Below are 26,636 nucleotides of genomic sequence, written 5' to 3'. Positions count from 1 at the left end.
CGGGGGTCCGCGGGGGCAGGCTGACAAAGCGGGGGGCGTGGGGGCCGCGTCCCGCCTCCCGTGCTCCTTCGATTGCCACGCAGCCTCCCCACCAGCACACTGCTGTGCAGAAACGGAGAGGAAGAAAGATAGCCTGGGGGAGACTCTGCCGTGCAGCCCTTCGAGGAAAACGTCGATGTCTTCGATGGTGAAGATTGCGGAGCGTGGAAAAAAGATCTTCGAGCACGCGTACCGTGACTCCAGCGTGGCTTGCGGTAACCCAGCTACATGGGATTCACCATGAGTTAGGGGAGTCTGCCCCTTAACTGAGACTCTGGAGCCATCATAACCCCTGCAGATGCACGCAGCCTGATAATTTGTCACCCAGATAAATAAATAAATGTTTTCAGAGAGCTTGTGCTATTCAGAGTGCTATATATATTTTTCACAAATATATCTATAAATGCACATACATTCGTACAGCGTGTTTTTGCCAGTAACTTAGAAGTGAGGTAACCGTTACATGTAATTCAGCCACACAGTGTCTCTGCAAGGTAGTTTTAGGCTGATGTGGTTCAGCCGAGGCGTTTTTGCATCAAACTCTTCTGTGAACATCGGTAACTACTTTGCAGAGGACAACGATTTAAGACACTGTGCCACCGAAGAAAACGCACATACCACTCAACTATTTAAACCTTTCTTTCCAGGAATTTGCAAGTGATCAGTGTTGCCACTCCAAGCCGCAGCATTTGTTCTCTCACGTACTGGGAGGATCCTAAAGGTCCACCGGAGAAGAGGATGTCATTGCTCTGGTGGTGGCGAGGTGTTTAAGGAAGGAAGGACGTAAATGCATAGGAAATCAAGCTTTACTTATCCCGCAGAAACAAAATTCTCAGGAAATGTGTTCATCATCTGCTCATATAGACGGGTCAACTAAACCATGAGTAGCAAGATCGCTATTGTAGGTAATTCTGGCAGCTCTGTTTCAGTTCGGGGACTTTATAATCAACAAAAGCATTTTCTTGGTAATAAAAATGGTGTCTACATTTAGATGATTTTCTGTTTCACTTGTGTGCCAGCAACTTTTTTACAGTATAGAATAGATTTTAAATGTCAGAGCCAATAATACAAGCTAGAGTTCTGATGGTCTACCAGCCAGTTTATATTCCTTCTTTCCCCTCCAGATTTAAATATGTTAGAGCTTCCCTACATAAACCCCCAATTATCTGAAATAATAATAATTATTATTATTATTACAATAATTACAGAATTATAATCATCATCATCATCATCCTAGTTAAAAGGACAATTAACACTGAAAAGTGCCTGCACACAGGTATATTGGTCGTATGTTGATGTAATTAGACCAAAGAGCTTCAGAGGGTTAAACACTTGGGTGGGCGGGGTTTACCAATTCAGGTTCATGGGGTTTGCTCAAATGCTCCATAATAAAATCTGGGTTTTGGCTAATAATATTGACACAAGTAAGAAATAAGTAAGAAAGTCGTTTGAAAACACTATGGACAAGATTAAATAAATTGTAATAATATATCAAAAGCAAAAATGTTCATAATGTACATAGGTCCTTCTCACTGCTCCTGGAAAAAAAAGATTCTTAAGCTGTTTTCTTTTTTTCCCTAAAGTCTTTAATTTGAAGCATTTCTTTCTCTTCTCTAGCGGGACATAGATAAATTTGTATATAGAAGATACCAGCCGGCATATGTCCCAGAAAGTAACAAACAAAACAAACAAAACTTAGATCATCTTAGATAAAACCTAGTATGTGTTTATTGAAAATTTTCAAGAGAAAGAAGCAAAATATATATTTTCATTGGTAAACAAACAACTGAAGTGGTAACCACAAAACACTTTTAAAGTTTCATTAATCAAAACTTTATGTCTACCTGGCAAAATATATATGAATCTGTTTTAACTATTAACATGGAAAATCAGCATTTTTAAAGAAATATCAAGTGTCCTTGAAAACCATAGTAAAAATATGTTATCATTCATAAGTTGAAAGTGATAGCCACAAAGGTGCTCACTCATTTTTGTGTTGTCAAGATGTTTCCGTATTTAAACTGATGTACATAATCATTTATTACTTTCAGGATCAAAATAAAGATTATGGTAATCTCCTCAGCAACTGATATATATCCATTTCAAATATAATTGAGATAGTATAGTATTTTATTTTATGAAAAGAGTACTTTTTCAGATGATGTCTTTTGACAATTTAATAAACACAAAATCATGTTTACCTCCATCTACATGGAATGTCAGTAAGAAAAAGCATGCTTCACATATAAGCTGAAGATAAAAACACACAGATTTCCTCCTTGCTTTAAAGAGTTAACTAAAATGGCTGTATTGCGGAATTATGTCGGTAGACTACTAGTTTTGCCATTCAATCTGCATTTCATTCATTTCCTAGTATTTGGATTCAGTTAACTAAATGAAGGCAGAGAGACTGGAAAAGCGTTAGTTTTTGTCAATAGATTTGTCTACTTAAGGACATTTGTTAGCACAGCAAGGTTGATCAGAAACAAAGGAAAAAGATGAAACAGCCTTGCTAGCAAAACTCTATCAACCATACCTCTGCAGATGTATGACATTTAAAGCTGGTGTGACATAGATTTTCTAGAACAAAGTGCCACAGACTCGTTCTAAGTGATTCTGAAAACTTCGTACCTATTTTCCCTTTACAGAAATTATGAATAATATGATTCTTTAAAAAACCAGCTGCCAGATTAATGCCTTTAAAGGCTTCTAGAGCAGGACCTACATTTTCAAGAAGAGAAACAAAATTTATGTCAAATTCCAGTTCCTGAGAAGAGCTAAACACCATTTCAATAACAAACAAACAAACAAATAAATAAATAAATCAGCATGTGTTCCTCATTTTTATTTTTTTTAAACAGTGGTTCATCAATGTACATATTCTTTCATGCTATATTTTAAAATCAAGAATGAATTTTCCATCTATAGGTCCTTTCACTTTGCTAGAATTCAGACATAAATACAAAGTAAAGGCATTAAAATTTGTAATCCTTTATACAACTTCAGGTTTTTCTTGAACATTATAGACAATACAGAAATATACTAAAGAATCCCAACATGTATGAACGGAAATGGCAATTTCCTTATTCCTATTCTATCATCAGAAGGATTAAGTATTTTGGCTAATTTTGAAAACAGGAAAAAAAAATTGTTCGGTGACTCAAATGCTCACAAACCAAAATCTTTACATTTTTAGTTTATATTAAACTTGATTTCTTTGGTTTTTAAAATAACTTCTGAATCAAAATGCATATCCAACCTTTATGAATGCAGGTCAGATAGTTCAATACCATCCCCAGACGTTTTAAGCACATTTTTGATGATGTAAAGCTCAAGGTGCGAGAGTGACATCAGGTAAAAAAGAGTAGGATTGCAATGTCTCAACAAAACGTTCATTAGAGGAAGATTTTTCTTTTGTCAGAATGATAAAGTAGAAAAAAATTGTCGGATCTGTGCGCTGAATGTCACCAACCAAAGGAGCCTGTGATCAGAGGGCAACTCTTCTTTCAGCAGTTTACACTGTAGCCCCGCCTGAAAAATGAAGATTGAACATTCAGCATTTCCACCGCGGATGCCCTTTGCCAGCTCTTCTGGGCTTCTTTTGCTCCAGTCCTTTTGAGGCAGCAGGTGGGAACCTCGTATCCCCAGAGACATACAGACAGCCTTCCCCAATTGTCTCTCTCCCCATTTCTAGAGGGCCGCAGAATCACTGACCTGATGCTTTAGTTACACCCCGGCCATAGAAACAGAGGAAAATAAGTGACTGTCAGACCCTGAGGGCACAAACAGCCTTCAGGCCCTGGCGGGCCTCCCCCGAGACATCCCGGGCCGTGATCCGGCTGAATCTCCCCTGTGTAACGCTGCCCAAGCCTTCCCCCGGCACCCGGCCAGCAGCAGCCACCCCGGAGCCCGCTATGGCAGCCCCAGGCTGGGGCTTTCTGAAGTGCTGGAGGATCCCAGATCTCTCAGAAATGCCTGTGAAGCTTCTCCACACACCTCCTGTGTGTGGAGACTCATGTCTTAGTCGTTAGTCCCGTTATGGAACAAATAACATGAATTAGAGGTTTAAATTGACCTCTGTGGCAGCTAAGGGCTAGGGCTGGGCTGTTCCCAAAGAGCTGGGAGCCAAAGGCAGCAGCAGGGAAGCCCAGGCCGTCGCCTCCCCAGTGGCAGGCACGCACAGAGGGGCGGTGATGGCAAACAGGCCCCATGGATGGGCCAGCCATTGTCAGATGAAGACAAGGCAACTGGCCCGCCCAAGGCCAAGCCAGGAAACCCAGCCAGCTACCCAGGCTCATGGCCGGGGCAGGCGTGCCAGGGATGTGGCACAGGCTGGGGCAGGAGGCCCACCCAGGCCAGAGCTGAAATGGGGGCCCTGGCCAGAGGATACATGGGGATGCCCCAGGCAAGGCTGATCTGGGCCACGCAGACTGGTTTCCACACACAGGGCCATGACAGTCAGTCACCTCTGTGGTGGCAGAGACCTCACGTCATGTAATTTCCTTCATAAAGTTACGTACATCCAACTTCTGGGCACATTATGGCTTCCTATACTTGTTCTTGATGAAAAACATTAATTACCAGTATATCTTACAGACCAGTGAGTTTGTTTAGGACGAGATTTTCAAATGCCCTCATCCCTGACCTATTTCTGCCCCCGCTGAAATTGTTGGTAAAATTCCCATCTGCTCCAGCGCTAAGTCAACTCGGAAAGCTGGAAACCAATTTGGTCTTACCATGGGGTTTGAAACAAAGTCTCTTGTTCTTATAAGCGGAGTAGGCCGCTATTGATCCAACAACTAATATTACAAAAGCAGAAATTATAGGAGATGTAACTCCAGCTATTAATCCTGAATCTGTGGAAAAAGAGAGAGATTTTTTTCAGAGGCACTGAAATGGTTTGAGTTAAGCATATTCTCTACTAAGGTGTGCTTTTGCCAAACTATGAGAATTGTTTGGTGAAACATTGGAAATTCATTAAACAGAATTAAGCAGAAGACTAGAAATTACGCTACATTACAGCTGGTGTGAAAATGGTGTCTTAAAGCCTAATTTAGTATATGTACTTTGTAAGGCTAACATTTTCTTACTATTTTATGATGATCGGAAACAAATTATAGAATAAATTATTTACTATACCCGTGTTTCCTCCATGATTGAAATTATGCTCTTCTTCTCCTGGAATAGAGGGTGAAGTTTCATCAAGAAATGTTTTTCATCTTGTTTTGAGAACAAGGTTTCAATCACGCAAAGCGTGATTTCGTACAGAAGGTGAAAGGGGGCGGCTGGACAGGACTGTGAGAGAGGAGCTCCCCTTCCAGTCCTGACTGACAGCTGCGCTGGCCGGAGGAATAACCGTCTATCCTCCTGACACTTCGTTTTTGGAGAAGAATATTATCTTCTAAAAAAAGGATAATACTTAGCAGTCTACATCAAGCTGATTTCACAGGGAGTGGGAGGCCAGTATCCTCTGGCTATTCTTTACTGCCAATCAGATGATTTATCAGTAATTTAAGTCAAGATCATAGGCCTGGTGCATCTACTTTCAGTTCTCAGCAGAAGCCCCTTGCTTTGGGACTGTCCTAGCTGAATTCAAAGGGATTAATCCTGCAAGGTTCTGGCATGTGCCAGAACGCTACAAAGTATTTAGGAATGTGTTTCAAGTTTGAGCTTCAGGCTCAAAGCCATGGTTTGTGGAGAAGAATAACTAATTTAAATAAAAATAGCAGAGTCTTGTCCTATACCTGCAGTGACAACAGATTACCACTAAAGCAAAACCAGCCAGCTCCAAGTTACAAGTAATAGGGAGAAGCTGCAAGGAGAATTGGCAAATACTACCTGTTACATGTGGTGGTAAAGGCTTCCCATCAAGGAGATCTGAGTCATCAAAACCTCCTGCAAGATAAAGATTAGGATTTATTTTGCAAAATTATCTGATCAATGGTAACCCCTTCAGCTCCCTTGTCCAGTCTTTTTGAAATGCAGTAAGGAGGGCTAAGAGACCTTTGAAATCCCAGCTTCGACATGGCGGATAGGTCAGGTGTCTTGCACTGAATGGTCGCCTATTCAAATTCACCTGGAAGCTGGAGTACTAAAGCTGTTGGTGTCTACCTGTTCTGCGTCTGTATTGGCACTTGTGGGATGTGTGGGCTTGAGTTCTCAGTAGCACAAATCGTTATATAATATGGACATCTCAAATCCCAGCGGTTCCTGGAGCAGGAAGTCAGTGGGTCCTTTCCAGGAAAGACTCCAGAAGGACTCCAGAAGGACCTGCCCACGGCTCACCACTACAATCATACCAGAAGTAAATACGGGATACATGATGGTAGCTGGGATAGATGTGCCACTTCCACTTTATTTAAGTGGGTGTTTGGGACCACACTCAAAAGCAATACAGGCTTACATCCATCTCCCCAGTCCCACCTGTTGTATGCCCCAGGGCCATCTCAGGTGCACATCTCAGTATGGATTTGAACATAAGCTTATCCACGCCTTGTGGCTAGATATCAAATTTGAACCTTAGCATGGTTCAGTGTATACATACCCAAAATGAAAAGGCAAACAAGGTGAGTGTTAGTCTCATGCCACTTAGGAGTCAACGTCCCACATTTTGGGCAGACAGAAAAGCTCTATGGTACCAACACTAAAACTCAGAAAATCTTTCTAAACCCTGGGTCAGGAACAGTGATTACAAAAGGGAGATGGAGTGAAGGGATAATAAAAACTATTAATAAAGAATTAAGAGAGTAAACTATTCAAAATATCTGCTCTGAACAGCTCATAGTGCTAGATTTTCTTAGGAGAAAATATTCTTACCAGAATTACTATGGCTTCCCGGTCGTGGTGGAAGAGGTGGGTATAAAGGTTTTCTTGGGATGTCACCTATTGATAATTAATAGTGTTAGATGGTTGGCCAGGCAAAAGTGAGAGCTGTAAGTAAAGAGTATGATAACCTGAGATTTTATACCTATTTCTAATTTGTCCTCCGGTGAATTAGGAAAAGGACCTTGTCACTAGTTAAAAAGTCTCAAGCCCTATATCAACAAATAGCTAGCTACTAAAAGTAATTAGAAAGTGAAAAGGGAATATTTTCAAAATTAAAAGGAGGGAATTCACAAAAATGTTGAAGGAAAATATTTCACATATTTCTGGCAAATGCTGGCAGCTGGGAAGCACAGTGTGTTACTGTAGGTGTCAGTGGTGCAGTTATGCAGAGCCGACAGAGAAGCTGGTGTTCTGGGCTGGGCAGGAGGCAACAGGTTATCTCTGTGCCATCAGCAGGTATTACTAAGAGCTGGAGATTAGTTTCGTCTAACAGGTGCTGAATTCATCTAACGCATGATGAATTTTCTACTCTTGAACAGTGCAAAATGAACTCAGACTTCAGCTTTGTTGTTTAGGAGTTTGTGCTGGTATTTGGCCTTAATTTTTGCCGAAGTATTAGGAAGGGATGCATTGGATAGAGCAGGAGATCTGATGACTAATTGCAGTTTCCAAACTGCACATACAGTACTGGAGTAGCAAGAGCTGTCTCAGGTCAAAACCTGCCAAAGTTAACGCCCAGGGCTGTTGCTCTGCATGTATAGAGTAGGTCCCCTCTTGCCGTCCTTTCTCCAACCAGTTCAGTTGCATATTTAACTGTTTTCAGCCAGACAGTGAATTTAGCTCTGAATAAATCAAAGTTAGGTCACAGAAATAAATGCCAATTTCCATCCCTCTCCTTAAATCTTTCTTTCACCTTCAATACATGCCAGATGCCCTTCTATCATGTTTTCTTCTTGCCTAGCTGCTAAATATAATGCTGTTTGTGAGTAATGTTTAGGTTCTGCTTCAGCAAATTATTTAGATATATGCTTAACTTCAGGCGAGTTTAGCCTACTGCAGTCAATGGATTTTAGGTAGAGTCTTAAAGCTTTGCTGAATCAGACTTTGCCCCATTAATTCTATTCAATAGAAGAAGAGACTTGTTCTGTTCCAGAACTGTGTGTAACAAAATAAGACTCACCATGGCACAAAAGCAGAAAACTACCCATCTCATTATTCATTTCTATTATGATTCTGCACTTATTCAGTCTTCTCTAAGCATAAGAAGATATATTCTATGGCATAGCTAGTGAAAAAATAATGTCTTCAGAACTATTGATAATGAGGTATATATCATTAATCCCATTACACCATGTACGAATGTCAATTAAGAACCTGAACTGAAAATGGAGCAAAGAAATAAAAACTGAGGGAAACATCATTTGCCATCCTCTGAATGAAAAGGTGGGTTTTAGTGAAGATACTTAAGCTGTTCATTAATAATTTAATCAACATACTAAACCCATCCTCTCATAACAGTACCCATCAAAAACTTGCAGGAATGGACATTTAGTACAGGCAGGAAGAAGTGACAGTATAAACATGGGAATTATAAACAAAATTAAATTCAGCTTTATAAAGTGTGGGCTAACATGTCATTCAAACACAGGCATGAAATGCCACAGGGGAACCTGGAAATGCAGGAAGCCCTGGAAATGGGAAAGAATAATATAAAAGTTATGATTCTCTAAGACTGAAACATGAGTGAACCAGACCACTGCAACCAGAGTCGTAATTCAGAGGTTCTGTGCAATGGGCTGAGAGGTAATTTTTCTTTTGTGTAGCCTTGATTCAAGTGGAATTTTAGGCTTTGAATCAATACTACTTGCATTTTAGATAATTTCAGTGTACAAGAACCTTTCTAGAGTACTTCACGTCCTTGGTATACCTCTAAACACACTGAACAAAATGTGGTGCAAAAAATTCCCAAAGTCAGGGATTTCGTATGTCTACACGCCTCAGCACAGTACGGTGAATACTTCCTGGGTCAGTTCTGGATGTTATAGAAATACCCGGAAGTTATAGCAGGTTACAACTGCTTGATTGCTTCAAGCTTAAGCTATATCTTGTCCATCAGTGCTCATCTCTGAAACATTCCTTCCTGCATTTCTGATCTGGGATCAGCAGAGCTACAACAAGCTCACATCTCTCTCCACCCACCGTTATCTCTGATTCCTAATCTTAGGCAGACTAATTTTTGGTAGCTGAAGAAACTACTGCCATCACCTGTTGTCTTCAACCTTCTGCCAGAGGCCACCACCCTGAACCATCACGGCTGAACAGGCAGTACATCCTCTCCCCAGCCACGACTGTGGCAGCCTGGCATGGTAACGTAAACCGTAGCTGACTTAGTTCACGCAGGTAGGCCAGCCTGCAAGCTCCCACAGCTGGCAGCCAGACACAGCCCATCCTGCTGTCCCCGCTCTGCACGATGGCCTCTGGCAAAAGGGCTGCATGTACATGAGTTGTAATGACTCCCATTACTACAGTTCCTCCTTCAGTCTTGAAATCTCTTTTCACAAATTAGGCAGACTTCAGAAAAAGATTACGAAAAACCCCGACCATTATATGTGAGAAAGGAAGAGAGTACTCACCCCCACCAAGAGCATCTCCTAAATGCAGATCATTGTCTAAAATGAAAAGGAGGAAGATGTGGAGAAGTGAGTTACACACAATTCTTGAGGGAAATGACATGTTAGTTTTAATAGAAAATGTACAACTGAATGTTTGACAAGCAACTTTTTCAGGTCAGTCCCACAAATTCAAATAAGGTATTACACTTTTCTTGAAAACTCTTACAAAATTTCATATTTGCCCACACAATATTTGACAAATGATACAGTATTTTCTACTCAAAATATGAAAGATTTATTTCTGCTTGAAATAAGCTCAGAATAAATGTCATAATGGAATCAAGATCAATACTTCTTTAATATATTTGCAAGTACATAAATAAAATTAGCTATGTTAAGATACTAAAATGTATCTATTTTTTAAATATACTTATTTATTAACATTTATGTCTTATTTATTAACATTTATGTCTGTGGTTAAAACTGGTGTATGCATGTTTGGCTCATGTGTAATTTGTTGAACTGCAAAAACTGAATACCCTTTTCAAGAACAAATACTGGGAAATAATAAACCTACTTAGGGAGAGATAATTAAATCAACTAACTTATGTAAGGGTCATGGTGACATAAAAATTTTTGCTTCAAGCGATCATACGCGCCTGTCTGAGGTTGGGTGACAGTCTGTTTTTCTTTGGCTGAGCTATAGAAAATCATCATCAACCAAAATCATCATCTCAGGCAGCCTCATTTCTCAATGATGCTGGCTGAATGAGACAGAGAGGAGACCCTGAGGTTAAGATGAAGCATCAGGCAGATGCTAGGACATACCTTTGTATCATCTTTCTGCACATGTTTCCAAATACAGTAACTGATTTTTAACACTGTTTTTTCTAAATTAGTTTTAATTGCTTTTAAACTTCCTGTTTTAAAATATACTTAAATGTCTGCATGTGCATGTTATGCAGTGAATCAACAGGCTATTGCCATTCCCCCAGCAATGTACACGTCTTGCTGTACCTGGGATGGAATTTGCCTTCCAATAAACAATTTTTCAGTGAGCTGCAGATGCATAAACAAGAGGAACTCCATTTCCAGCATGCAGGTGTGGATATGAGTATGTGGCTGGTATTTTAGGGTATGGAAAGACGGTGAGCTCTGAAAGGTCACTGAGTGATAGGCAGAAATACATTAGATGGATGTCATAACTCCAACGATCCCTTTCTTGCTCTTTATAAATGTGGAGTGCTGGAATGAATCAGAAGGGACAGCAAAATCTACCTAAATTTTGATACTAATGCTTATTGCCACAGAAAATTAGACAGACACTCAATTAAGTGGGTTTTTTTCATTATAATTGTGTCAGAATTCCCAAAACGCAGGAAAATCCATCCAAATGCATCACCGTGCAGAAGTCTGCCTTCATGTGTTCTTTATATCCAGAGGGAGTGGGAAGCTGCTTTTGCACAGTATCTAGTCTCGTTTGTGTAACAACTCAGAAATGCTTTGATGTCACCAATCTGGCAGGAAAATAATCAAATTCATGACTCGGTTTGTTCTTGTCAAGCCAGGTGTTGATCCTGTCTGTGTCTGGCCAGCAGAGAGTTGCATTTCAAAAATACCTTTATGTGTCAAATACTAACACTGTAAGAAGCAATAAATTGCAAACTGGATTCAATTTATTATTGAGATGAAGAATGCAGGTAAAATGCAGGGCTCTACTCTGGAGGGTTCATGCAGTGATTTGTTGCAGAAATGCTAAGGTTGATATGAATGAAATACAAATGGAAATGCGTGTGTCTGTAGGGACCAGAAGAAACAGCAGAGCAAAGGGTTAAAGGAACAGACAATGAAGGTCACTGTTCCCAGCAGTAAAATTGAGGAATGTGTTGTTTCTGTCAAAACCAGCAGGCCTGCGCTCCGATAAGATGACAGCACAGATGACTTGTCAGCAGAGGAAAAGCAGAAGGGCATTCAAGCCAAAGATTGCAGCATATCACCTATTCCATTACTTTTCCTGTTCGCCCACCCAGAAAATAGGCTGTAGACATAGTCTGTGTACCCCAAACAAGCAAAACCAGACAGTGGGCAGCAACCTGCCCTAGGGTTCAGAGACGTACTTGCTGAAGTACGCAAGATTTTGAGGCAAAGGACCTCTCCATAATAGCTGATGACTCCTAAAGGGTCTAAAAGATCTGTACATAAACTAGCTTGTCATTTCTGATCAAGAAGAACCGCAGAGACGGGATAAGGACTCAGTAGCTAGCGTACCTTGTCCTGTGTTGCACATGATGCTCACCAGACCACCTGAGCACACACATCTTGGTGCTCATGCGTGTGTGGGTTTGAGCATGTGGTTGAATTAAATCAATGGCAGGATGAATGTGAGTGGGTAAAATCAACTTACTTAGAGATTTTGCAAATAAACATCACCTTCTCCGTCCATTAAGTTTTGTGTTGAACTTTGTTACACTAGATGGGAGGTGCCTACAGAGAGCTTCAGCTCAGGCAGAGGTTTCCATGTGGGAGGTGATGCCCAGAGGACATGGCCTGTACAGTAATTGGCTCCAGCTCAACCAAAATCATCATCTCAGGCAGCCTCATTTCTCAATGATGCTGGCTGAATGAGACATAGAGGAGACCCTGAGGTTAAGATGAAGCATCAGGCAGATGCTAGGACATACCTTTGTATCATCTTTCTGCTGTGTCTGTAGGGACCAGAAGAAACAGCAGAGCAAAGGGTTAAAGGAACAGACAATGAAGGTCACTGTTCCCAGCAGTAAAATTGAGGAATGTGTTGTTTCTGTCAAAACCAGCAGGCCTGCGCTCCGATAAGATGACAGCACAGATGACTTGTCAGCAGAGGAAAAGCAGAAGGGCATTCAAGCCAAAGATTGCAGCATATCACCTATTCCATTACTTTTCCTGTTCGCCCACCCAGAAAATAGGCTGTAGACATAGTCTGTGTACCCCAAACAAGCAAAACCAGACAGTGGGCAGCAACCTGCCCTAGGGTTCAGAGACGTACTTGCTGAAGTACGCAAGATTTTGAGGCAAAGGACCTCTCCATAATAGCTGATGACTCCTAAAGGGTCTAAAAGATCTGTACATAAACTAGCTTGTCATTTCTGATCAAGAAGAACCGCAGAGACGGGATAAGGACTCAGTAGCTAGCGTACCTTGTCCTGTGTTGCACATGATGCTCACCAGACCACCTGAGCACACACATCTTGGTGCTCATGCGTGTGTGGGTTTGAGCGTGTGGTTGAATTAAATCAATGGCAGGATGAATGTGAGTGGGTAAAATCAACTTACTTAGAGATTTTGCAAATAAACATCACCTTCTCCGTCCATTAAGTTTTGTGTTGAACTTTGTTACACTAGATGGGAGGTGCCTACAGAGAGCTTCAGCTCAGGCAGAGGTTTCCATGTGGGAGGTGATGCCCAGAGGACATGGCCTGTACAGTAATTGGCTCCAGCTCAACCAAAATCATCATCTCAGGCAGCCTCATTTCTCAATGATGCTGGCTGAATGAGACATAGAGGAGACCCTGAGGTTAAGATGAAGCATCAGGCAGATGCTAGGACATACCTTTGTATCATCTTTCTGCACATGTTTCCAAATACAGTAACTGATTTTTAACACTGTTTTTTCTAAATTAGTTTTAATTGCTTTTAAACTTCCTGCAATCCTCTTCAGTGCTGAAAGAGATTCCAAAATGGTCTGGAAAACATGGACTTCTCCATTCCCAAGAATTAGTGAAGTTGATTCAGGTAGGGCAGATAATCACCTGATGGCCGTATCTCTAACAGATTTAGGAGTCCCTAAAAATCAAATTCCTTTCACCTGACTGAGGCAGCTTCACTGTAGATACTGGCATCCCTAGGTTACCTTTAAACATGACTGAGGGCACGATTCAAGTAACCTACTTAAAATGTCAGGATGAGAACAAATCCACATTTAAAGTGATATGAACTGTCCCTAGACATGCATGGCAGGGGGGTTGGAACTAGATGATCTTAAGGTCCCTTCCAACCCAAACCATTCTGTGATTCTATGACCCTATGCTGATTTCTCTCCACAAACTTTAAAGGAAGTCAGGACAGTTAGCTAAGTAGAGGGCAGTGGCTTAGCAGTACTTTACAATAGACACTTCTAATCTAGGCCAAACACAGATTTTCTTTGCAAAATGAAGTGGGAAGGAAGAATGCAACCATTACAGGATTTAGTAGCTACCACATTTGCAAAACACTGCCTTGTTTGTTCAAAGAGCAAGCCAGAGAATCGTGTGGAAAATGTAACTGCTTTTGTGTACCTAAAGACTTATTGCAATGTTTATCCAGAAAAAAGCTGAAAGTTGTTGTGTGGGCTAATGTTATCCAGCATTTCCTGATTCAAGCATTTTGTATGATAGCCAGAAATTTACTTCAGGTAGTTTAGTTGAAAAATCTCTATGTTATCATAAAATGTTTCATCATAAATGCATGTGTGGTTTTGTTGTTGTTTGGGGTTTGGGTTTTTTCAACAATAACGAGTGTTCATTGGAAATCATAATTTGTCATCCTCAGGACTACAGCTAAAACCTTTTGGTTCTCTCTGCTGTTCAGAGCCTTTTTTGCTTTCTGACACAGGTCTTTGTAGCAATCAATACTAGCTAATATTAAGTAAATACATGGGGAGAAGAAAGAATACCCAAATGCCTTCTGATTCTTTTCCAGGTCTGTTATTAAGAATCACGAATATTTATGCTAAAAGAAAAGGTAATGGAAAAAAAAAGCAGAAGAACAGTTACCCATTTTTAGCAACAGTTACCCATGGTTATACTCCCCAGGGAGTTCAATACAGGCTGGAAAAGGGTGAAGAAGATCTTCAGGAAATAAAATGCCGTCAGTGGCCAGTCATGCTCTAAAGTCTTACTGGAAGCAGTAAAGACTGCTGGTCTACAAATTGGTAATTGTCCAAAACCCACTTACTTTACATGTAGAAGACAGCTAGTATTCACACAAATGATCTCAGCTACAGTACATTAGGAAATATGATCAAGAATCTCATGGGAGACAGTTTCTACATATCTAAAATCAGTTATGACCCGTTGTCTTCATTACTCACTCAGCACAGGCCTTGTCGGTCTTCTGACCACTGTAGGCTTCCTGGTAATTATGTCCTCTGTAGAACACAATGACACACCAATAAACAATAACAGCTTAAACTTTTTCAACTTATCAAAAGAAGGTATCTGCAAATCTAGAGAGCTGCATTCAATAAATCTTTACGCATCATGACAGAAGCTAAAAACGAAGGGATATGTTTTCAAAGCCTTTTTTTTTGTTTTAAAGAAACTTTTAATTTTATGATAGAAACATGGAAATCTAGCATTTCTCAATTCTGTATATCTTTAACTTAAGTACTAGCCACTTCATATTCCAGTCCTCAAGGAAAAGGACTTAAGATTTATTATTGGGTCTAAATGCCATGGTAAAATAAGGATAGGAGATTTACCTACCTGGGTGATCAAGAGCATCGGCTAAATCAAAATCACGTTGACCTAGAAGGAAGGTGACAGAAGGAAAGAGACTAAGTCAGTGGGCAGGTTTCCATGACCTCCTGGTCTGAGGGCTCTGGACAAAGCCAGAACACCAGTAAGAGGCAAAAGAAAAATCCATCCAAACAGGAGCAGGCGCAGAGCAAGCTGTCCGCTGTTGTCCCTGCGCCGTGCAGTCCTGAATGACCACGCGAGATGGGCTTATTTAATTCAAAGAAGCTATTCGTGCAGGTAGCGCAAAGAGAAGCGGCTCTCTCGTGTTGCCCATATTCAGCCGCTGTGGAAACACGCCTTTGAAGAACACGGGTTGCCTGTTGCAGGGCACAAGGGCTATTGCCAGGAGACAGCTGAAAGTAGCGTGCAGCACGGTACTTGCAAACCAGAATCATTAGGTGAGAACTTTTAATATCTCCATTATTGTTTTACTAGCTCAGCTTCAGAGAGCAGCTTTACGGGCAAGCCTGCCTTGTGATCACTTTTAACATGAATCGACTTTTTTTTTTAATTCTTCCTGTAACATGTGCCAGGAGTAAAAGATATAAAGATGTGTTTACCTAATTTAGTTTCCGCTGAACCTTAAAAAACCTGAAAGGGGAGAAAAGAACCCTTCCTGTTCTGTGTTAGGTGACAATGATGTCATTAAATGTCACGGCAAGGGCAATTAGCATTCTGACCTTTGAAGTTAGCAGGTAAATAAAACTGGAAAATATTTAAAATGTACAAACTGAAGCAGACGACTTTGAACTGAACAAACACAGTTATTCATGTGAGTTTTACTTTCCACTCTCTACAATCTGCCACTTTCCTTTTAATACACAGCCTTCATGAAACACCTCTTTGCAGAGTGTGTATCCATTAGTTTTCATCCAGACTGAAACTTCACCATCCTTGTGTTTGCACACCAAATACAAGATCAGCCTGCACAAACCTGCAAAAAGTCACGACGTGCCATGGCTTCCCTAAGCAGAAATGTTTTACTGTGCTCTATCGAGTAAGCCTCTTGATCTGCATCTATTTATTATCCTGTCTAAAAGGCTTAATACCTAACTCTTCGATGAAGCGTTTTTCTTGGTAAGTCTTGAAGACTTCACAGCAAGAAAGGCGTCATTGTTCAAGCAGGGAAACTGAGGAACAGAGAGAGGCCGTCAGAGGTTCTCCAGCACGACAACACTCTGAGTTCAGCTCAGCCCTCTGTTCTCGACAGGTGCTGTCCATCTTCATGGCATTCTTCACCTTAATTACTGTTCCTGAATAATAGCTCTCACCTGTGTCTAAGAGCTCCTGGAAAGATTAATTATCAGTGGTAAAACACTGTGTGATCCTCAGATAAAAATCAGCGCAGGAGCATGAAGTAGAAACGTTTTGATTCCCATGAGGATTTTCACGTAGGTCTGTGAACTTAATTATAGCTGGTGTCTGACGGGAAAGATAAAATGAAGCTGGAATGCAAAATAGTGAATGGCTTCTAAAGCAAAACCGTCCCTATAAAATATTATGACAAACCTGTGTTTGGAAAGGAAAAGCAGATAACAGCGTAAAGCTTTCCCATTAATGTTATTACAGTAGCATTTTATCTCTTATTTGGGCTGATCTTGGAGTGTCACCTCGTCTGACCACCTCTCCTTCCCCTGCCCTGGCCGCTCAGCCAACCTAGCTAAGTCCAGTAACCTTTGGACTGGGTCCTTAGATGGATAATATTCCGAGACCCTGACAGGTTTTTTTTTTTACATGAATCCATTAAAATACATAAATACATAAAATTGACAAGTGGCTTCCTCAGAAGATATTCCCTGCCGGAGCCCTGAGGGCATCACCAGCCCTTCCTGGCCCTGAGCCCCTGCCCGTGGGCTGTCACAGCTGTGCTGCTGCCCAGCCATGGGACGATTTGATCCCCATGCAGACCCCTATCCGCAGGCTGACGTCCTGGCGTTGCCTCAACTTATATGGTCAAATTATATTTTTCTGAATCATTTCTTCAGTGCCAACAATACGAGCAACTTGGGTTTGGCCGTCCTTTGGTTGTGTCCTCTGGATAAATCTTCATTCTTGATCGGCACCCTGAGTGCTGAAGGAGGCTGTCTGACCCGAGCCCTGCTGCTGCAGGCTACTGCCGGCAGGGTTCAAACCATATCTCATTAGAGTGAGTCATCAGAAATAGTTTTGTAACACTGAAGAGCTGTTGGCCAAACCAGCTCCTTTGTTACAGGTCCTGACACGCAGGAACTAACGATATGGAAAGCAGCTACCAAGGTCCTAATGCTGTAAAGAGAATGTGACAAAATTGTCTTGTGCAGGAAGGCTCTAGAAAATTTTCAGGTATAATATTTCTTTGAAGTTAGGGAAAAGAAAAAAATAGAAGGAGGAGTCTAATCAAAAGAGATTATGGAATTCAAACAAGATGATGCAGATGCTTCCAATTGCATGAGAACCAAAGCAAAACAGCATACGGAAACAGTTACTAACATCTGCCCTTCTCCTGGACAATACCGATGTTTCCCTCTCCTGTTTTATGTCTGCTCTGTTATCAAAGAAGTGGGAAAAGACAAGAGATGTTCTTTTGAGACAGCAAGGGAGAAATAGAAGACAACTACAGAAATTTTCAGAAGAGAAAAAAGCAGCCTGACAATCTCCTGCGGAAATTATTCAGATTGATTGTTTTTTAATTATTTCTCATGATAAACCAAGTAATAAAATAAACAGATGCCAACACAGAATGAGCGATTGGGAGTAAGACAGGAATCTACACTGAAATCTCTTCGGCTGTGTAAATATAAACCTTGACAGATGGGCAGATTGTATGGGGACATCTGTGCAGCATGGTAAATGATACTCCAATAAACCAGAAGACTGCTTGGACTTCCATCCCGACTTCCTCCGATAATAACATCAAATGACCGCAAGGAGTAAGATTTTGTGGAGCAGAATATTAAATGCTCATTACCATTTCTGAGACTGCACCTAGACATTTTAAGAATCTAATTTGGGAGGATAACAGATGGTTAAATAGCTGAACACCCCAGATTTCACCCGTAAAATGGTGGGTCTAAAACCAAAAACGCATTAGAGACTCAGAGAATATTTAGTTCAATAGGAACTGCAGTCACTTCAGGGAACTCCGAAGATAAATGACGATGGAAATAAATTAGTCAAGCTTCTTCACAGAACAAACAGACTGAAAGAAATTAATTTTCCACATAGAAAAATGGCCTTTTTTTTCAGACCAGCTTCCATAATAGAAACAGCTGGAAATATACTGATGAAAATGAGAATGAAAGAAATTTTAGTGGGGAGAAAACAGCTTTGTTCCTTTGGGGTTTTTTATTTGGTTGGGGATTTTTGTGTGTGGTTTTTGTTGTTTTGGGTTTTTTTAACCTGGATAAAGTTATGAAGAGATTTAGCTATGCAGGAGTTATTATCTCAGAGTTTCTCTGTTATTACTGCTTTGGGCTAGTATGCTATTTCTTGGCATCACTCCTAGCCTTTCTTCTGGGAATATCCCTGTTTTTACATAGAAATAAAATTATTGTAATAGTGGTTTTTGTTGTGTGGTCCACAACGATTCATAACAGAGAATTTGAGAAAATGCTTATAAGCTCCTGCCTGACACCACAGAACAGTCCTTATCTGCAAATGAGAAAAAGCTAAGCTGAGAAGGCAAGCCTTCCAGATGGGTATACAGTTTGTATCGCGAAAGGACCTATTTTAATTATGTTTATACTAGTTGCTCAAACACAATGAACTATACTAACAGCAGGACTTTTGCTGTCACTGGCAGCCTTATTTGGGATGTAATGCCCTCATCTCTACCCAACACATGTAGCTGTGCCTATAAAAATCTGAAATGTAAACCTGGCCTAAATAGCTAACAGTAGACTTCTCTGTAGCAGCCAGACAAGGGAGAATAGACTCCATAAAGCCAAGCATCAAAATATAGTAGCTTAAATTTCAAAGTTACTACATTTATTTTTACAGGCATGATTCTTTTGGGTAGGACGGTTGCTTTCACTAATGCCCATACCTTCTACGAGCCTTTTAAATATAACGGGTGGAAGGCTGGTGATACAAAATCCTTGTTAGTCCACTTGCTCTGCTATGGAGACTGTTATGGTTGCTGTTTGCCACAGGGGTACTGAGCCAGCTTTTAGTAAGTTCCCTTGAATATAAGACACATCTTGCTGAAGCATCACGGAGCTGAGGTCATCTTACCCCGCAAAGGCAGTCCCCTGCAAAGTCGTGTCCTCAGGCACATGCACATTTAATGTTCGCAAACTTCTTCCCGTATTAGTTTTCTGAAAATGTGACCCAAATATCCAGTCACTAAAATGCAGACAGCAGCATCTTTTGCCTATGGTTCAATTTGTGACCTAAACGTTAAATGGATCCATCACCCTTTAACTGTGAGCTGATTGATCACAAGGGTCTGAGGTCCCACCGTTTTTGAGGAGGGTTTACGAGGAACAAGGCTGGATTCTGCAGGTGGATGTCACCTTTTCGTCATTACGACTGCAGTCAGAAGTTTTCTGACAAAAGGCTACCATGGCCTCACTCTGCAATTTTTATTCTCTGTAAGCAGGCTCAGTCCTGCACTGGATCCATATGAACACAGCTTGTGGCCATTAAAATGATGCACATTTAAATAAGACAGTATGAATATTGCTAAATGAGAGTCAGGTTATGTGGCAAACGAAATGAACTTCTCAGGCATTTAATATGCATAGTCTAATATTAAAAATGAAGCTAAGATCCATGAGAAAGTGTGTCTATATGTGTATATACATGTGTGGACATACATCTTAAATGCATACATGCACATGTGTGTTAGATAAATCCTTTTGTCATTAATAGGATTAAATTAACGGGCTTTGAGTGCATTGCTAGCAGTAATGTGATTGGGATGAGATTACCTGTGTTACAAATAAATTAGAAGCAACTAACTTAGAAATGTGAGCTAGATAGAAAGGGAAAAGAAGTTGATTTTACATTATTTAAAAACAAGAACAAAAATTATTTCTTCAGTGTAATTAAATAAGAATTGTTTTGTGAATACAATGAACTTAAAACATCGTGAAGCTGTCAGAGACTGAGGAAGAAGTGGGTGACTCACAAATAAGAACAAAAATTTTCTAAAAAGGAACAATATGTTACCGAAATCGCTCGTGGGACCCATTTTATGTTCTTTTTAGCTGAAATGGTAAGTTATTCTTTGTCTAGATCATTTCTGGTTATTATACAATCATGAGACATATTTCCCCTGTAATGAGAAAATAGGATGTATTCTCCCAGGTATGTGATTCAGAGCATACCCGTTTACTGGTCCAACTGTGTTCAGGAAGCAATTATGTTTGTTTAAAGGAAATTACTCATGTAAGAAAAGTTGTGGGAGAACATAAAGGTTTACGCCCCAGAGTGGACACTTAGGACAAAATCTCAATGAGCGGGTACTATTTCTTTGATGTAATACTCTCATGATCCATACTTCCTGATGAGGTTACTGTAGCTTTTTTTTCCGTCGTGGCCCTTTTGTTCCATAAACAATGATTGCCATTACAACCCCTTGATGCTGGGGTGGAAAATGAGTATGCTTTAAAATCTGTAATTAAGATCGAAGTTCCAGTCCGTAAACCACAGCATATGGACCTGATTATTGGCTTCATGGTTTTTTCTAGGCCACTTCTGTTTATAGTTTGAATTCAAGGGAAATGAAAAGGTCTCTCTCACTTATTCATACAAGAACACATTTAAATAATTACCAGCAAATAAGATGCACTAATAAAGCAAGAGTGGCAGTACTGCTTTAGGTCTGTGCAGCATGGTGTCATCGAACATGAAAGAAAATCTTCTGGTTCGATGGTGTTTGCTTTGCTGTGGACAAACAACAGCTGCTCAAAGGTAGCTGCTGTTCTTTATGACTGCATACATAAAATAAAACTTACATAATTTTCTATATTTTGCTTCAGAGTGAGTGCAGAAGAAGCTGGTGCGTGCTGTAAAATTACAGGCAGAGCAAAGGAGTTGGGATCTCCGATGAAGCAGCACCATATGACTGCACATCTTACTGAAACTCAGATTTTCTGCTTTGTGTCATGAGGAAGCGGAGCTTAGGCCACAGCCTGGGCTGTTCAGCCAAAACTTCTCTCTGTCCCTGTGTGGTTCGTGAAGCTGTCAGCCCTTTTCAGCCATTTGGTCTGAGCGTGTCAGGCTTAATGACGGTCACGCTACATGAGAACTGTACACGTAGATAGGCTCAAACGAGAGACCTATATGAGTGTTCCTACTGAAACCCTATAGTGTGGCACAAGCAACAGCTGTGTTGGGCTCTCTGAGTGACCACTCACTGCCTAAGTACCAGCTGGTACTTAGTGTGGCTAACCCACACTTTCCCCAGCTGGTAGTTTGAAGACAACAGAGGGAGCTGAAGATAACGTGGGAGGTCAGGGAGATGCCAGGCTTTGTTATTTCTGTTGCTCACAGAGTGTCTTTTAATGTTCCTCATCCCACCTTCATCCCAAGTACACTGGTAAAAATACACGCAAAGTACCCTTAGCTCTTCAATATGGGTAGCACAGATCTCAGTAGTGCTATTCTGTAACTAACATCGAGTTGAATTTGTTTCAGAAATTCTGTTGTATAACTAATCCTGTGCCCCCTGAAGTCACAGTAGCCCATTGGCATAATTATTTATATTGCTTCCAAGGGGGTTAGTAATACTGCCAAGTCGAAGTGGATGATCAGGGTGTTTTGTACACATTCTTTGTGTGTTTAAGATGCAAGACAGCAAAGAAGCAAGGCCTGCATCTTCTCTGTTTCATGCCATTAAGAACGTGTTTTCTGGAAAAGAATAATGCTGGAAAGAGTTGCTGGACGTCAGCAAGCAGGTCTCTTCAGCAACAAAGTCTCTGCAGAGTCTCAGGAGCCACATCTCATCTCATTTGGACTAAATGAGAAAAGCAACTAGGCTCCCTTTGCAGAGCTGAAGAAGCCTCTGCACATGCCACCGGAGTGCAGAGAGAAGCCTCTCTGAATGACCGTGGGCAAAGGGTGATGGAGCATCAGTTGGTATCTGAACTTCAAAAGCAGGAGACTCAGAAGAGGATCTGGCAGCTTAGCCTTCAGAGGGAACAGAAATCAAGAGTCTTGACGTGCAGAATGCTCTGCAAACCTGGGTTGGATTTCTGCACGAAGAGCCATCCTTCTTTTTGTTACCATTATGCTCAGGAAACAAAATGGTCTGTACGATGTTTGTGAATGGAAATACCTGGCTCATATCTCAATGGTAACCTGCAAGGTAGAGCTGCAGTTTTGATGCGATACAGATTGTGACCTGGGAGGCTTTGTTGCTGTTAACTCAGGACTGTTCCTGGTGTGGAGTGTATGCTCCTGGCTCCTCCACCACTGATGTTATAAGACCTACGACATAAGGAGCGACTTTGCTTTAATTTGTCTGCTAATCTTAGTGCCTGCTCTGGTCTTTGTTTTCATTTAATCTGGAGCACTGTTGCCCTTTGAAAATATTTTGCTGTGATTTAGCTTTTTAAATAAGTTCCTCAGGAATTAAGAAATGCATTGATGACAGGCAAAGCTTAAACAGTGGAAGTGGGACTGTTATATTGTCATAACCCATTCAAGCCCTTTCTTTCAATTGGGATGGCCTATTTGCCTTCATGAGATATTGTACTACAGATCAGATTTTAGATAGTATTTTCCCATAGCATTCATAAATGTCAGCCCCCCGGTGGAAAAGAAGGAAGACTGATCAGAACAATCTGAAGCTCTCTCCTCCTAACCACAAGGCAAAATGCCACAGAAAGGCATATTTTCATTGATTTTTAATCTTGAAAGAATTATGACATTTATTTTTTATTTATTACCCTCAATGGGATGGAAAGGGATTGACAATCGCTGATGCAAATGAGGGAAAAATACATACTGAAAACAGGCAGTTTGGGCACTGCTACCAGGCTCGCAATGTGGCAGCGATGTTGGAAAAGTGAACCTGAGAAGCTGAGTAACCACACCGGTTGTTAGCTCTTCCCAAGCTCTGATGTTCTAACAGCTCTGCTGCTGTTAGTATTTCAACCAGCTCAGGTATGTCTATTTATCAAACTGCAATCACACCCTTGGATGATAGCACTGACATGCCCACAGATGATAGCAGCTCTGATATTTGGAGTGAAATAGTTTTGGCACCCAGCAACAAGAGAATTCCTTGATACAACCCTGATGATACCACGAGTGCTTCAGCACATACGCAGGGACCTCACACGGAGCGACAGCGAGGTCTGGAGCTTGATGGAGCACTATATGAAAAACAGGACTGTTTTTCATCTCTCCAGTTCTGTCTCTTAACTCCAGTGAAAACTACGTTATTTATAAAACTAAGTCACACAGTGTCTCAAATCCAAACAGGTCTGTAATTTTCTCCCCATAAAGTGCCTAGCTAATTAACTGAGAATACAATTAGTTTTGAGTCAACATCTTTGTAAGCCTTAGCTGGACCGTGGTACATGGCTTACTGGCTAGCAATAAATGCTGTTCCTTTCACCTGCACAGCATGCAATACTTGATGCAGTAAAGTTAGTGCGTCTTAAACATCATCAGCCTTTGTGCCGTCTTTGTTACTGACTAAACATGTGATCTATCAGTTGGTCTTAAAGACCATGGATATGTAGATTATATCTATAGTGGGAACCTGAGGAGCATTTCTGAGCAGTCAGGTCTGAGTGAGAGTCTCAGCTGCTTTCCAGCTCCGTATAGGAGAGAGCCCTCAGGTTGCACCGCTTCCCCGCTACAGGTACGCACACAGGTGTACGGCCCAAATGGGACCTGCAGTGCGTTTCAGACAGGTGCGTGATCTCAGTTGCTGGGGGACTAGGACCTACGCTGTGTCTTACCACACCCTAAGTGGGCAGTGTAGACACAGCCAAAGCTGAATTACCACGGGTCCGCTGAGCTGCAGTAACCGACGTGGGACGTTAGCATGAACTTCGGTGGAAGAAGTTTCTATGAAGTTTCTTTCATTTGGGTTGGGCTAAAAGCCACTCAGACAATTAGTTGTTGCAGCTCAACTTACATGGGAGATCTCATGTAACCTGCATAAGCTTGGAAATAACAAAAGCCAAAGAGTGCAGATAAAAGTATGGAAGACTGCAGTGAGCATGTAAGATTCTGAACTGTATCAGGTCTCACTTTCCTTGTGCAATGTGGTCCTTGGTTATGCCACACTTCTGTTGAGATGTGTCCATCGAGGTAGCCTAGCCAACTAACTGAAGATAGCCGGACATAAAGGAAATGCTAGATGGTAAGGGGAGTGATGTGATCTGGCCTGGCCATGGCAGCACAGTAGTTTCAAGAAGCTATCACAGATGGTTACAGCTTAGAAAAGAATTAAGGCTGCGTATAAAAAATGCCATAGATGTTCCTATCGTAAGGACTTAGACCAGGTTTTCACCAGCATGGCCAAGCCTTTCTCGTATCATATCTTGATTAGGACTGAGAAGTAGTTCCTGTAAATGTCCCCTGAAACATGGTAAATACTTTGATGATAAAATTCAGTGGCTGTTGCCATAGACTTAAAATAATTCATGTTGCTTTTCAAAGTGGATTAAATAGTTTCCACAGGCATAAGACTGTGCCCAAAGCCCACAGCAGCTTTCAGCAATGACTTCTTCCCCAAAGCAGGGCCTGAACTGGCTCTAAATTAGCACGTGTAAAGCAAGAACGGTTAGGCTGACTGTCCTTGTAATTAAAGTGATAGAGTGTATGGAAGTTGGCTTGCCCATGCTCAGATTGTTTGAACAGAAATATTCAACATTCCACAGGCATAAGACTGTGCCCAAAGCCCACAGCAGCTTTCAGCAATGACTTCTTCCCCAAAGCAGGGCCTGAACTGGCTCTAAATTAGCACGTGTAAAGCAAGAACGGTTAGGCTGACTGTCCTTGTAATTAAAGTGATAGAGTGTATGGAAGTTGGCTTGCCCATGCTCAGATTGTTCGAACAGAAATATTCAACGTAAGAGAGTCCTCCAGAACAAGAAAGTCTGCATGCCAGTGACGAGAGACTGTGTGAATCATCGCTGCTCACAACATACTACAGGGCAGGCCAGCACAGTCCTACTGCTCTGCTGTTTCTATGCCACGTTACTTGCCGAAGACCTCCAAATAATTCTTTGTTTGTTAAAATGGAACTACGGCACTAATTTAAGGAAAGGTTTTTTCACTGCCCGTCACTGCAAGATCTCCTAAGACTCCATTTAAATCAGGGGTGGTGGGAGGATGAGCAGCAGCAGCAGCTATTTTGGAACTAGTGGTTAATGACTGATTTCTTCCTGCAGTCAAACACTGCGCTGTAAGTTTTTGAAGTAATGCTAATATACAAAAAAGAAAAGGTTACAAGTACACTACATGGCAGATGCACACAGGATGATCATGTTTGGTTTGGTATCAAAAGAAGTTTTACACAATGTTTTGCTAAAAGAAAATTATGTTAGAATATAGAAAAACAAGTCAATATGAAAGGACTACATTTTCCCAACTGCTATTCATTTGTCAAAAAATATGTACAAAATGTATTCAATTCTTCATTAATCCTGCATGAAAAAAAAGAAAGTATGCTTGTGTTTGGATTTTATATATTCAGGAATATGTTGACTAAGGTTAATAAATTATTAATTTATAATTATTAAAGCATGAGCACCAATATGAAAGCATGAGCATCTTTAAACTGAATCAGAATTTGTTTTTACAATATAACCAATATGTTTCAAAATATCGATAACCAAGAAAAGCTCTAAAAACATGAAGTTAGTGTCCGACTAAGGATCTCTCTGGAAACTTAAAAGTTCCCTTGGAAGCTCTCATTTTACAGCTTCCATTTAAAATTTTTATACTCAAGTCCAAACTGGTGAATAATTTTATGGGAGTAACACTAAAGATAAAATAAGAAATTATAACAAACAAACCCCAACTAGCATGGCTATTATGAGCGATCATCCAAAAGATATATATCTCTCTAGAAACTGCAGAAGTACTTATCTAAACACTCTTGAATGCTTCTCATGAAACAGTAGCAACAAAAATAATGCCAGCAAGCATTTCTAAATAAACAAGCAATTTTTTTTAGGGATTGGGGTTTAGGTTTTTGGTGGTTTTTTTTTCATTTTTAATAATCTCGACCTAGAAATAAGCCAAGGCAAAGGTCACTTACCTCTTACGTGGACTAGAAGAAAGCCAAGGCACAAAAGAAGGATACTTCTGAATTTCCCCATGGTCTTCTATGCAGTGCCTTGATTGCACTGGTGTTTTTTTTCCAAGCGATGATGGTAGATGTTGCAACTGCAGTGCCAAGGTTTGAGGGAGACGCTTGGAATCAGCGGCTCTGTCCAAAGAGTTCCCTCACCATCACACTCAAGCGCCGAGGAAGAGAGAGAAGTCCCTAAAAACCTCTTCTAGTACAAGACAAGTAACGAGAGCAGACGACCCCTCTACGGCCAAGCCATGAGCAGCACCGTAGGTGCCACCCGCCCTCTAAGAAATCTATTTATCGCCCAGGCAGGGAGCGTGGGGAGCCGGGGAACCAGCGGCAGCACCCAATGAGGAGGGAGCCAACACGCCCTGAATCCAC

General features: G+C 41.0%; 1 protein-coding gene across 1 annotated transcript; it reads right to left on the bottom strand.

The window, feature by feature from the left end:
* Positions 1-3,805: 3,805 nt before the first annotated feature.
* Positions 3,806-26,280, bottom strand: XG (Xg blood group). The gene is made up of 9 exons (XM_009281385.2): positions 26,220-26,280; positions 14,978-15,019; positions 14,584-14,640; positions 9,498-9,533; positions 6,856-6,921; positions 5,878-5,934; positions 5,179-5,217; positions 4,776-4,895; positions 3,806-4,038 (listed from the first exon to the last, which is right to left on the bottom strand). Exons 1-9 carry the CDS (start codon positions 26,278-26,280, stop codon positions 3,806-3,808), a joined length of 711 nt encoding a protein of 236 aa, XP_009279660.2.
* Positions 26,281-26,636: the final 356 nt, after the last annotated feature.

This window comes from Aptenodytes forsteri, unplaced genomic scaffold (genome assembly GCF_000699145.1).
Source record: "Aptenodytes forsteri isolate BGI_AS27 unplaced genomic scaffold, ASM69914v1 Scaffold212, whole genome shotgun sequence".
Taxonomy (NCBI): domain Eukaryota; kingdom Metazoa; phylum Chordata; class Aves; order Sphenisciformes; family Spheniscidae; genus Aptenodytes; species Aptenodytes forsteri.
This window is presented reverse-complemented; position numbering and strand designations above follow the sequence as displayed.